Here is a 14,302-nt window from a genome sequence, read left to right as displayed (position 1 = left end):
TAAACACATCTTCTTAAGCTCATTTAATTAATTATTTGCAGAGGGAAAATCCATAATGAAATTAAATTCCAATAATTATCAAACCAACAAAATCGCGGAATTACATAAATAATCAAGTAACAATCACATCAAATTGTCATATAACAACAGATTCAACAACAACAAGGATTTAGGCACGACAATTAGATGATTAGATATATACCAACAATTACCCAATTTACCACACAATATGCTCAGGACTTTAACTCAATAAAATTTACACATATAAGCCGAGTACGTACTCGTCACCTCGCGTACACGGCTTTTTATATTTCATAAATGGCACATAAGACTCGATGCCTAAGGGATAATTCCCCCACTCGAGGTTAAGCAAGACACTTACCTTTTTGAAGTTAGGCCGATATTTCAAAATAGCCTTCTTGCTTGAATTGACCTCCGGACAGCTCAAATCTATCCAAATTAATTGTATAACTTCATTAAAATTCATCGAAAATAATTCCGGATAATAATACGTCAACTTAAAATTTTATTCCAAAAAGTCAACAAAAGTCAACGCGGGACTCGCCTCTTGGAACCCGACATAATTTTCATGAAATCCGTACACCCATTCCGATACGAGTTCAACCATACTAATTTTATCGAATTTCAATAACAAATCGACCTCCAAGTCTTAAATTTAATCCAAGAAGGTTTTCTAATTTTTTTTTAACCCAATTCACTAATTTAGTGATAAAAACAACAATAGATTCATGTAATTTAACCAAAATCAAGTTAGGAATTCTTACCCCATTGTTTTTCATGAAAAACTCTCAAAAACTCACCTCACCCGAGCTTCCTTGGTCCAAAAATGGAAGAATGACACGAATTTGGACTTTATTCTGCTGCCTAGGGGTTTGTTCTTCGCGTTAGAACAAATTCTTCAAAAGTGATTTTCAAACTCTTCTTAGACAGCCTTTAGTATAATAATCATAACGTTTTGTACAAAACTCCTAATGATGAATGGTTTGACTTTCTGAAAACTAGACTCCAAGAACTATAACTTTCATTTGTTGCTCATCTCCTAATTCCTTATAGATTATGAGATATAAGCTTCCAAAATTAGCTCTGTGCAACAGAGATTTCCAAACTCTTCCCGGACAGCCTATAGTGTATCTACCATAACTTTTTGTACACAACTTCAAATGACAAATAGTTTACCTTTCTGAAAACTAGACACAAAGGGCTACAAATTTAATTTTTAGATCATCTCCGAATTCCTTATAGATTGCGAGTATGAACCTCTAAAATTAAACGACGAACAACAAAAAAAATTTCTTCGCGAACGCGAAGAACAAAGTCCTACCAACAAAATCCTTCTTCGCGAACGCGAGAGGCTCCTCGCGAACGCGAAGAACAATACCAGAACCAGAAACCATCAGCATCAAAACAACCAAACTTGGTCCGGAACCACCCCGAATCAAACCCGATGCCCCTGGGACCCCGTTCAATCGTACCAACCAGTCCCAATCCATAACACGAACCTGCTCGAGGTCTCAAATCACATCAGACAACATCAAAGCCACGAATCATACCCTAATTCAAGCCTAATGAACTTTAAAATTTCAAACTCTATATCTTGTGCCGAAATACATCAAATCAATCTGGAATAACTTCAAATTTTGCACACAAGACATAATTGACATAACGAAGCTATTCCGATTTTCAGAATCGAATTTCGGCCTCGATATCAAAAAGTCAACCCCGGTCAAACTTCCTAAAAATTCATCTTTCGTCATTTTCAAACCAAATTCCTCTACGGACCTCCAAATAATTTTTCGGACATGCTCCTAAGTCCATAATCACCATACGGAGCTGTTGACATCATCAAAATTCTATTCCGGAGTCGTCTTCACACAGTTCCGACTACGATAAAAATCCTAAGACTTAAGCTTCCGTTTTGGGGACCAAGTATCCCAAATCACTCCAAATCATCTGGTAACTGAATTCAACCACGCACGCAAGTCAATACACATAATAAGAAGCTGCTCAGGGCCTTATGCTGCCAGACGGGGCTTAAATTCTTAAAACGACAAGTCAGGTCGTTACAATAAAACATCATTAAACTAAACATTAGCAAAGAGGATCGGATTACCTCTGGTGCCTTAGATCTCCAAACCTCTAGCCAATCCAAGATCTAAGATCCAAAAACAAATGGAGGTGATTGTATTATGTAAGTCAAGTCCTCAAGCGAAACAGTATGATCTTAAATGACACGAGGGTTTGGCAGACTGGTTAGCGTCGGTTATAGAGCTCATTAGGATTCTAGCTAGGGCTTTAGGGGAAGGGACACAAAGAAATTAAAGGAAACAAATAATTGCAAGTATAGGTGGAGCTATTGAGTTTTTGTCTTTATTTTTATTTTTATTGAAATTCAATATGTTGAATTTGCCAGCAATTAAAATCGGTTTCCTTGATATCAAGAGTCGTCTGAAAAGGAGCTGGCATTACTTTCGGAAAATCTAGGAGGACAGTTCGACAAGCCTATAGTGAATGTCAAATAGCACTCCTCATTTTCTTTAACATTAACAATGAAACATCGGCAAAAGTTATTTTTACAACTAAGAATAATAATTGGTGGCATTTGTTTACAAAATAATGTTGAAAAACATTGTGATTTTAAAAAGAAAACATTTTCGAACTATGTTTTTATTTTTGGAAAGCAAAGAAGGAAGAAAATCAAGAAATTCTTTTAGCCCACTGAATGAACTATTTTAATCCGCAAATATAACATATTAAAGCCGCTCTCTTTTTTTCCTTGTTAATTATTGAAAATTATTTTGAGGAAGAATCAAAGCACTTCATTATTGAGTAGACAGTTTTATGTTCAGCCGATCAAAGTAATAAATATCTACGCCACAATTAAAAAACATTAGTGTCATTCATTTCGACCACACAAGTATGAGTACAATTCCTTTTCTATCTCTCTAGTCTATATCATCTATTTATAGTGACTTGCATGCCAAATATTCATTATATATACCATTGAGTGAGAAAATGGACATAAAAATGGAAGAAACATATTGTGAAAGGCCAGCAAGTCCAATCTCTCAATATTTGAACAGCTCAAACTTGTCTCTCTCTGTTATTGTTGTTTTAGAATCAAAAATTCCAATTGAAATTGAAGATTCTAAGGTCTTTTCCTTACTCAAGGATGTCTTCTTGCCTATTAATCCACGTTTTTCCTCAATCATGGTATGATGCACTACCTTTCCCTTAATATGACTTATGCTTGCATATATTATTCCTTCAAATTTGTTTCTTCTTAAATATTTAAATTACTAGCAATATCTTATTGGATTAGATTAATATCAGTGGATCATTTATCACTCACTCGTTCAATGTCTTTTATGGTAATTTTTTTTGTCATTTTAGTTATTTCACAAGAAGAAAAGAGTGGATCAATTGAATTTCAAGTATTCGGTTTCACCAGTAAGAGACCCAATTCGAAGATTTGGTATATGATCGGCAAGGAGAAAAATAAATACAACATCTAAATGGATATGGGCAATATCAGTCAGCCATAAACTTTGAGTTTGCGGATGGAATCCATGAGTCTCTCTAAGCCTAACGTGGTAGTTCACCATCATAGGACTTTCTATCTATAGCTTAAGCCATTACCAAAAAGCTAATTCGTTCAGAACTCAATTAACTGCTTCTATAGAGAAGGCGGAGCGCCTTGGCTCCGCATTATAGTATTTTACCATCACATCTTGATTTATGGAGCTTTATCTTATGATAGTTTAACAAGAGCAATTTGATCTTATTGGCTTGCTTATTGAACTTGTTTAAGTTACTTCGCCCGTCTATTCCCTTTCATTGTATATTACTGTCAACACAAATATAGGCGGCTTGATTTGCCATCTCCACTTTATACCATCAGCTAAATTTAATTTACTATAAAAATTTACGTGTTTTATTTTTTAGATTACTAATTCTATTTATTATACCTTTTAATGACATGATAATGTACTTGTTATGCCTTAGGCTTGCATGCATATTGTTCTTTCATATTAATTAGCATAATCTGCCGCAACCATGACTTGTGTCACAAGCCGTCAGGACGAAGTGGATGAACTCCCTTTATCCACAACCTACTAATCCGTTTTAAGATGCAGAGAAAATTTTCTCACAGAGACCTTAGCCGTCATATATTGATGGGAAAAACATATCTTTTCTAACACCCTTAATGGGGTATATATGGGAGGTGTATATATATATATATATATATATATATATATATATATATATATATATATATATATATATATATATAAGTAGTAAGTAAGGCAAGTAATGGGCTAATTAGCATCCCTTATGGGTGAAGCCGACCCAATAACAATATTCCAACAACTCTACTATAAACATTTACGTATTTTATTTTTCAGGTTATTAATCTTACTTCTTATACCTTTTAAATGGTGTGATAATGTATTTCTTATGCTTCATATATATAAGCTTCTACTAATTATACTATCTTCTCTAATAGATCACAGAAAAGAAAGGTGCAAGGAAATGGAAGCAAGTTGAAGTAAACATTGAAGACCATGTAAAAACCCCAGTACTTCCAGCTGAACAATCACTTATTTTCTACGACGAATGTTTTTCCAATTACCTATCAAAATTAGCTATGGATCCATTCCAACAAAATAAACCATTGTGGGAAATTCACTTATTAAAATACCCAACAAGTAACGCAGCTGGAAATTTAATTTTCAAGTTACACCATTCACTTGGAGATGGATATTCATTAATGGGAGCACTACTTTCTTGTTTACAAAGAGTTGACAATCCATCACTTCCTTTAACATTTCCTTCACGTCAAAGCACAATTTTGAGTACGAAAAATAGAGCTATTAATATTGTGAAATGTGTACCTAATGTTTTTATGAAACTTGTGAATAGTGTTCAAGATTTTGGGTTGAGTGTTCTGAAAAGTACGTTGATCGAAGACGATCGGACGCCGATCAGATCGGGCGATGACGGAGTTGAGTTCCGGCCGATTGAGATTGCTACTACAACGTTTTCTTTAGAGAGCATTAAACAGATCAAAGCCAATCTCAAAGTGGTAAGTTTCTAAACATATTCTTGATTTATATGGTATTTCTAATAGTTTGCAGGAATGAAATGGTAAATTAAGAAAAAGACATCTAACACTTATATATGCACAGTTGGAAATATGTGATAGTTTGAATGAAAGATTTAACTTATACATATGTAGTGTTAAAATTTTGCACGGATCATTGTAGTTTAATCACTCTCTTACTAGGGTAGATTTGTTGTATGCAACTTGTGTAACTTGGGATTCCAATATATTATGTTTAGCTTCTATTCTTTGTTATGATACTTCTCATTTACGGAACAGAGATATTTCTCTGATATGCCTCTGTTTTCAGAGGCGAATTTAGGGTTTAAGTTTTATTGGTTCAATCTCAAAATTATGGGTTCAGACCTATTATTTATTATAATTTTTCTGAATTTTTATATATAAATTTATGTTATGCATCGAAAGAACTGGGTTATGATGAACTTGGTGTGTGAAAGCTACATCCGCCATGGCCTGTTTTGGCTTGGTTGTTTAATAATATTTGTTGCCTTAAAAAATCTATTATAAACACAGCAATACTGCCTCTCTTTTAAAAAAAAAAACTTTTTCTAAATGCTGCTACAAGAGTGGGTTGCTCTAGTGGTAAGCACCCTCCACTTCCAACCAAGAGTTGTGAGTTCGAGTCACCCCAAGAGCAAAGTGGGGAATTCTTGGAGGGAGGGAGCCGAGGGTCTATCGGAAACAGTCTCTATACCCTAAGGTATGGGTAAGGTCTGCGTACAAATTACCCTCCCTAGACCCCACTAGTAAGATTATACTGGGTTGTTGTTGTTATATTAAAATTTTATTACAATTTTTGATAATCAATTTCATTACATAAATATTTTTTTTACGTTGTCAGTACATATAGGAGTTGAACGGCAAATTAGTTGGTGCAGCTAATTAAGGGGTATGATCTATGACATGTCGCTTGCTTAGACAAGTAATAATTGCAGGCATTAATAACAAACCTACTATATTATGCCACATTGAAAACATTTTATTACAGATTATGCTAAATTTTGGCATTAAAAGAAAATCTTCGGTGAGAAATTAACCCTAAGATTTTATCGGCCGTCCTTTGCAGGCCTAATGGTATCGTAGACATTAATTTGAGGAATTTAACTTATATTTAGTGATAATGCAAATGGATATTTACTTTTTGGGTTTTCATTTTTTTTTTTTTGGCCAGGAAATGAACTAGTGTAATAAGAAAATAGTGCCACGTGGAACGTAGTAGAAATGGCATGGGAAAACCACTTATTAAGTATTTTTAATGTTGAACAAAAATAGTACTACTCTATTAAAGTTAATACGAAAAGACGTTTTTACCCTCTCTTCATGAGTGCTGTGTAAATATTAAGGACATAGTGTCCTTAACATTTATACAACACACATGGAGTTAAGGATGCCATGTCCTTAACATTTACACTGCACATATGAAGTTAAGGACATGATATCCTAAAGTTTAACAAGGGAAGGTGCAAATACATGACACTCTATCCTTAATATTTATACAGCATTCATGAAGTTAAGGACACCATATCCTTAATATTTACACAACACTCATAAAATTAAGGACAATAACATTTACACTGCACATATGAAGTTAAGGACATGATATCCTAAAGTTTAATAACGAAAGGTGCAAATACATGATACTTTGTCCTTAATATTTATACAACATTCATGAAGTTAAGGACACCATATCCTTAATATTTACACAACACTCATAAAATTAAGGATAATATGTCCTTAATATTTACATTGCACACATGAAGTTAAGGACACCGTGTCCTTAATATTTATATTGCACATATGAAGTTAAGGACATGAGGTCCTAAAGTTTAACAACAGAAGGTGCAAATACAAGTTAAGGACATTATGTCCTTAACATTTACACTGTACACATGAAGTTAAGGATAACAAGTCCTTAACATTTACACTGTACACATGAAGTTAAGGATAACAAGTCCTTAACATTTACGCTGCACATATGAAGTTAAGGACATGATGTCCTAAAGTTTAACAACAGAAGGTGCAAATACATGAAACTTTGTCCTTAATATTTACAAAACATTCATGAAGTTAAGGACACCATGTCCTTAATATTTACACAATACTCATATCTAGCATAGGGGTATTTTTGTTCGGGTTGGTAAAATTTATTAAGCACTGGCTAAAGAGTAAATACATTTTAAACAGTGGCTAAAGAGTAAAGACATCTCTAATTAGTGGCTAACTGTGCACTTCCTCCTGGAATGAAACGGAATGAGTAACAGTTACAGGCCGAAGCTAGTCTTTCCGCTGCAGATCCCGTCGAACTCAGTAGCTTTAATCCAAATCATGTATTTGTCTTAAAATATTTATTGAATTATATAAATTATATTAATTTAGAACTCGGTAGCTTAAAAAGACTAGAATTCCGAATCCATAAATTTCAAATTTTGGCTCCGCGTCCAACAGTTACAGCAAGATTTCGTCATTTTAATTACTAGCATAATTTTTTTTGCTTGTTTTCTGAATGTTTGCAGACAATAAACGACGTGATTACTGGAGTAGTAATATATGGCACAAGACTTTACATGCAAGGAATAAACAAAGAAACTAGCAATGGAAAATGCACTGCACTTGTTTTATTCAACACTAGAGCTGTTGGAGGTTACAAATCAGTAAGTGAAATGATTAAACCTAATTCAGAAATGCCATGGGGAAATCATTTCACTTTCTTGCCTGTTTCACTGCCAAAGTTAACTTCCACTGATTCACTTAATCCTCTTGGATTTGTTCAAAAAGCCCGTCGTGTTATTAAGAGGCAAAGGAATTCTGCATCTGTTTTTCTCACCGGTAGGCTGCTTGAAATCTTGAGAAAAGTTGAAGGTCCTGAGGTATGTCTAGTTACTACTAAAAAATAAACTAGAATTAGCAACGAACTTCGTAGTTAATTTGTTGTTAAATCGCTTGTAGCTAACATATTTTTTTAATAATTTATATCTAATCCGTCACTAAATATGATTAGCGACGAATTTTGTTATTTAGCTATATAATTGTCCGTCGCTAATTTCTATTTTTCTATAATTTCAGACAACAGCTAAATATATTCATGCAACGTTGAAACACACGAGCATGGGAATTACAAATCTGATTGGACCATTGGAAGAGATGGCTTTGGCAAACCACCCTATAAAAGGACTTTACTTTGCTGTTGTTGGTGCTCCTCAGGTACATTTTGTGTAAAGACTTGTCACTATTACGATTACGAGAAACCAGTTATGAGTTCTATATTTATCAACGAACTCATAGCTCGTCTTAATTATTGAGTTCGTAATTAAATATTTATATATACATATTTAATAAATTTTCTAATATAAATATATGGTCTAACCAAAAGCTACTAGATTCGTCCGAACCTGTTCGTGATACTCTAGCTCCGCTTATGTATTACTGGTGAAGACAAAATCTAGAGTCCGTGAATTCAGAAGGATATGAATGAACTTTAAATTTGCTAAATATATAGAAAGAGGCGGATCTAGGATTTCTAGTGCATGAGTGCACTACTAAAAAAAGGATGAAAAAAATAAATCAAGTGAGAATTGATTCTTATACCTCTTGTTAAATAACTCAACCTTCAACCAAGTGCACCATTCAAACCTTTTGGAGCAAGGGTACCAACAGTTAATATTATACCAAATTTAGAAAATATGTACATAAAATAACTAGTTTTACGGAAAGACCATGATTTCACGTGCCCCATAACTACACCTATAAATCCGCCAATATTAATATATATATATATATATATATATATATATATATATATATATATATATATATATATAATTCGAGCTGAATTAATAAATTCAGTTGAACTCACTAAACCCGTCTTTTTTGATAATGTGTTTAATTTGCAGAGTCTATCAGTGACAATGGTGAGTTATGTGGACAAGCTTAGAGTTGCAATTGTAGTGGAGAAAGGCTTTATAGATCCAAACAAGTTAAAGTCTTGCATTGAATATTCCTTTGATACCATTTTCAATGCAGCAGTACTTAAGTCATCAACTGTGGAGATATAGGAGCAAGTACACAATCAATTATCGTATTTTAAGTATTTCAGGGTTTTTAAATCAATGCCAAATCAACTTAAACCAAATTCGTATAATTTATCTCTTATTCAGTGCAATACCTTAAAGTTTCTTGACGATGCTTTCGCCCTTTGATTAATCCTTAACAATAATTTATGTCACTCTTCATTTGTCCCATTTTATAGTACTATTTTGGGAGTTAAAAATTTTCTTTCTTTGATTACGAGTTGTAAACATTTTTATTATAAAGGATTTGGAAAATTATACAGAAAATTATTTTAGAGAAAAAGAGGTATTTTAGAATACCTCGCTCTTATCATTGTTCTTTCTAACTTACCAGCCTTGAACTCTTGATCTAACGGTGTGGAAGAAACTTCCTCAACCATTATGACAAAGAGTGACCAGTGTCCTTTTATCAACAATTTTATTTATTTATTAAAGGCCTAGTGCTTTAAAATGAAGAATTAACCGAAATAGCCGCTCACCTAATTTTTTAAACTAAAAACACCTGGCGAATGTATAACATATATAATTCATGTATAATATGTATATAATGAATGCAAAACTTATGTATACCGGCTAAAAAAAGTAAATATTGAATCTGGTCGGCTATTTGTGTAACAATCCCCCATGACAACACGATTAAGAACGATTCATGTTTATTAAAGGGATCTTTATACAAATCGTTGTAAGTTTTACTGTTTACTTTTTTAAAAGGGTATACATAAATTATACATTCATTATATACATATTATATATGAATTATATATATTATACATTCGCCATCTATTTTTAGATCAAAAGGTTGGGTGGCGACTATTTAGGTTAATTCTTCTTCATTAAATTGGAAGCTTAATGGCCCAACTGAATAGGCCATTAATTTTGAGGACACATTCCTACTATGAAGAAAGAAGAAATAGGGAGAACTACATTGTACAATAAGGGTGATTTGCAACTTCCATTAGTCATGTACACTAAAATAAGGGTGATTTGCAAGAACGACGTTGAAAGTGGGTGATTCTGGTTTTTGCCGTGCTTGTCTTATGGGCAGAACTTCAAATTTAAGAAGTGTTGCTCCTCGCTTACCTCCACAAGCAACACTTTTGACTTTTTGACCTTGAAGCTTTGCCCATAGGGCAAGCAGGATCATCTATTTTCAAGATTATTGAATGTAATTTCCTGCTAAAATAATATGTAATGATTACGGACAACAAATTGTGAAATAGGAACCACGAAGTTTAATATTCAAAAGTTTTTCCCGAATATTAAATTTTTTGTAGATATAAGACTAAGCAACATAATTTTTATCAAGTTATGCTTCAACCATGTATGTATGTATGTATGTATGTATGTATGTATGTATATTTGGGATCTTTATACAAATAGCCTCCATATTCATCATTTATCTTTTCTAGCCATATACATATATTATACATAATTATACACATATAATACATAAATTATGCATATATTTTATCTCCATCAACTATTTTTAGTTCAAGCGGTTGGGTGAGTGGCTATTTGGGTTATTTCTTCATGGCTAGAAATTATAATTATTTTCGATCGACCGACCAAATGTATTAAAACTAGTATTACTAGCAGCACTTTATATTGGGCTTTAGACTTACTAGGAGTAATTGGGCTAGTTGATATATGGAATTGTTATGGAGCTGTCAAATGACATGGGCTCTGATTTAGTTAAATCTTTATAATTAGGGCTCCATATTCCATTCCCTGCCTTCTATAAATTTATCAAAATCTGATGTATTACGGTATTCTCACTTCTACTCTCTTTGCCGCCGCTGATATATTCCTTTTGTAAGTATTTTTTTTTCTTCTGTATTTCTATATATAGAGAATGAAAGTGATGAACTAAGGATGAGTGATGATAATTTTTCAAATGATCCATAAATATATCCTTATTCGCTACGTTCTTTCTGATTCATTCTCTATTGGATTATTTATTGTTTTTTCCTCTTTTTTTTAATAAAATATTTTGTTTTTTTTCCTTTTATTATTTGATGCATCGTCAATATTATGTGATGAAATCAGAAAATCTTAGGACACCTTCTGACACGGTACGCCAAATGCTGTGTATGAGAAAGATTTTTTGTTTCTGATATTTGACGACGATTTTACTTAACTGTTTAGCTATTTTTTATTTACCCAGAAATTTTACAAAAATCATTTTCCAAATATTATTGTTTCAATAATCAGAGTTATTAGACTTATAGCCCGTTGGCCAAGCTGGAAAAATCAGTGTTTTTTCTCATAAGTACTTTTTTTAGATTATTTTTGGAGAGAAGCCGTTTGTGTTTGACTAATTAATTTGAAAAGTATTTTTGAGCGATAATTTGTATTTGGCAAACTTTTCAAAAACTTTTAAGTGTCAAATTACAGGTAAATAGATTTGTTTAGCATTTAATATTATATAAGTAGATAAATAATCATAAATATTTATTATCAAGACAACAATTAAGTTTTTTTATTTTATTTAAGTAAAATATAAAAAAAAATTAAAAAGTACTTTATTCTTTCAAGATAATTTAAATATATCAAGAGTCATTTAACAAATATAAAAATATTCACCTAAAAATTCACAAACATAATAGAAAGTTATCCTAAAGATATTGTAAAGCTATTGTTGGAGAGAAACGTGACTTGCTTGCAGAAGGTCTAATATCCTAAATATTAGGCTTAAAGTATTAAGGTTATTTTGGTATTTATAATATTTTATTAAAGATATTTTTGGTATGACAAAAATATAAAACTGTTTTTATTTTTGGGGAGAAGTTATTTTTTTTACTTTTCTAAAACTTCTTTTGTTCTGGCCAAACACTTTTTTTTTTCTCTTTAATAAATTCTCTATTGTTTTTAAACAACTTAATACTAGAAACTCTTTACAACAAAAAGCTTTGACATCACAAAAGGGATGAAAAAAGGTATCAACAAAATCAATAAATTCTCTATTGTTATAAAATATAGCTCAAAGTAACAATATAGAATAAGAAAAAATAAACTAAGAGATATAGAACAAGTATAAGTTATTTTTATTGCTTTTTCAAAACTGCTTTTGCTTCTGGCCAAACACACTTTTTTTCTCTTTAAAAAGTTTTGTCAAACACCTCAAGATCGAAACATGTGAAACTTGTTTACTGCAATTAATTTTTTAAGAATAACTCATCTTAGATCAATATTAATAAACAACAAGCTCGCAATTGAATTTAAAAGTACCGTTTTTTAAAGAATTATTTTTACACTATTTTTAAAGACGAGACAACTTAATACTAGAAACTCTTTACAACAAAAAGCTTTGAGATCACAAAAGGGATGAAAAAAGGTATCAACAAAATCAATAAATTCTTTATTGTTATAAAATATAACTAAAAATAACAATATAGAACAAGAAAAAATAAGTTAAGAGATATATAGAGAAAGATAGGAGAGATTCTTATTTTTTCTTCAATTGTGTATATTTTTCTATTTATTATAAGACCTTTATATATGTATGGAAAGTGAAAAAAAATATGTCATTGAATATGTCATTAAGCATAGAAATATGTACACTTGTTTTTTGAAAGTTGGCGTCGGTAGAGATTTCGTGAACAAATCCGCCATATTATCACTTGAACGGATCTGTTGCACATTGATATCACCATTCTTTTGAAGATCATGTGTGAAAAATAACTTTGGCAAAATGTGATTTGTCATATCCCCTTTTATGAATCCTTCTTTCAATTGGGTTATGCATGCTGCATTGTCTTCATACAAAATTGTGGGTAGTTTGTTACACTTCAAACCACATTTATCTCAAATAAGGTGTATTATAGACCTCAACCATAAACATTCTCGACTTGCTTCATGAATAGCAATTATTTCAGCATGCACGATTGATTGCTTAGTCGATCGCCAAGATATGACAGGTCTCCATATGTAAACACATAGCTTGTTTGAGATCGAACATTGTGTGGGTCAGATAAATACCTAGCATTGGCAAATCCAACAAGATCGGGACTGCAATCATTGCCATAAAATAATCCTATATCGGTAGTCCCTTTTAGATATCGCAATATGTGTTTGATTCCATTCCAATGTCTTCTTGTAGGAGCAACGCTATATCTTGTTAAGACACTAACTGAAAAAGTTCTGTCAGACCTTGCAACATTAGAAAGATACATTAGTGCATCAATTGCACTAAGATATGGTATTTCGGGACCAAGAGGCTCTTTATTATTTTCATGAGGTCAGAATGGATCTTTATTTATATTGAGTGATCTCACAATCATCGAGGTACTCAATGTATGTGCTTTATCCATATAGAAACCCTTTAAAATCTTTTTAGTGTATGCTGATTGATGGACAAAAATTCCATCTTTCATATACTCAATTTGTAGACCAAGACAAAATTTTGTCTTTCCAAGATCTTTCATTTAAAATTCTTTCTTTAAATAGTCTACTGCTTTAGGAAACTCAATAGGAGTTCTAATGATATTTAAATCATCAACATATACGGTGATTATAATAAATTTAGATCCAGATCTTTTTATAAAGACACAAGGACAAATTGAATCATTCTTGTACCCTTCTTTCAACAGGTACTCACTCAGGTCGATTATACCACATGCGCCCTGATTGTTTCAATCCGTATAAGAATTTTTGAAGCTTTATTTAATAATTTTTTTGGAAACCTTAATATACTTCAGAACAATTTAAATCCTTCAATGATTTCTATTATACGTATATCACGTTTTTTTTGTATTACCAGATTAAAAACCTCAAATGGCGACATCCACCAAAGGAGAACATGTCTCTATATAATCAATGCCAGGATATTTACAAATCTTCTTGTGATACAAGTCGTCTTTATGTCTATCGACTTGACCTTTTTTTTCGCACAAGAACACATTTATACCTCCACTGGCTTTATACTTTCAGGTATTGGGACTATCCGTCCAACTTCATATTTTCAGGTGAAATCAATTTTTATTGCGTATTTTTCATTTGGCCAATCATTTATCTGTTCAAATTTCATGACAGATTTGAGCTCAAGATCTTCGTCAATATTAATAATATTTAGCGCTACATTATATTAACAATA

At 32.1% G+C, this 14,302-nt stretch overlaps 1 protein-coding gene and 2 non-coding genes across 3 annotated transcripts; all 3 read left to right on the top strand.

Moving 5' to 3' along the window:
- The first annotated feature begins 3,004 nt into the window (after positions 1–3,004).
- On the top strand, positions 3,005–9,320 carry LOC107774526 (wax ester synthase/diacylglycerol acyltransferase 4). The gene is made up of 5 exons (XM_016594075.2): positions 3,005–3,231; positions 4,526–5,104; positions 7,657–8,010; positions 8,207–8,344; positions 9,034–9,320. The coding sequence occupies exons 1-5, from the start codon at positions 3,034–3,036 to the stop codon at positions 9,193–9,195; spliced, it is 1,431 nt and encodes a 476-aa protein (XP_016449561.1). The 5' UTR covers positions 3,005–3,033; the 3' UTR covers positions 9,196–9,320.
- A 1,740-nt stretch (positions 9,321–11,060) lies between these two features.
- On the top strand, positions 11,061–11,152 carry LOC142167746 (small nucleolar RNA R32/R81/Z41). The gene has a single exon (XR_012697832.1). It is a non-coding gene; the product is annotated as a small nucleolar RNA R32/R81/Z41 (small nucleolar RNA).
- An 83-nt stretch (positions 11,153–11,235) lies between these two features.
- Positions 11,236–11,328, top strand: LOC142167745 (small nucleolar RNA snoR31/Z110/Z27). Its single transcript, XR_012697831.1, has one exon. It is a non-coding gene; the product is annotated as a small nucleolar RNA snoR31/Z110/Z27 (small nucleolar RNA).
- The last annotated feature ends 2,974 nt before the right edge of the window (positions 11,329–14,302 follow it).

This window comes from Nicotiana tabacum, chromosome 12 (assembly GCF_000715075.1).
Source record: "Nicotiana tabacum cultivar K326 chromosome 12, ASM71507v2, whole genome shotgun sequence".
Taxonomy (NCBI): Eukaryota; Viridiplantae; Streptophyta; class Magnoliopsida; order Solanales; family Solanaceae; genus Nicotiana; species Nicotiana tabacum.
This window is presented reverse-complemented; position numbering and strand designations above follow the sequence as displayed.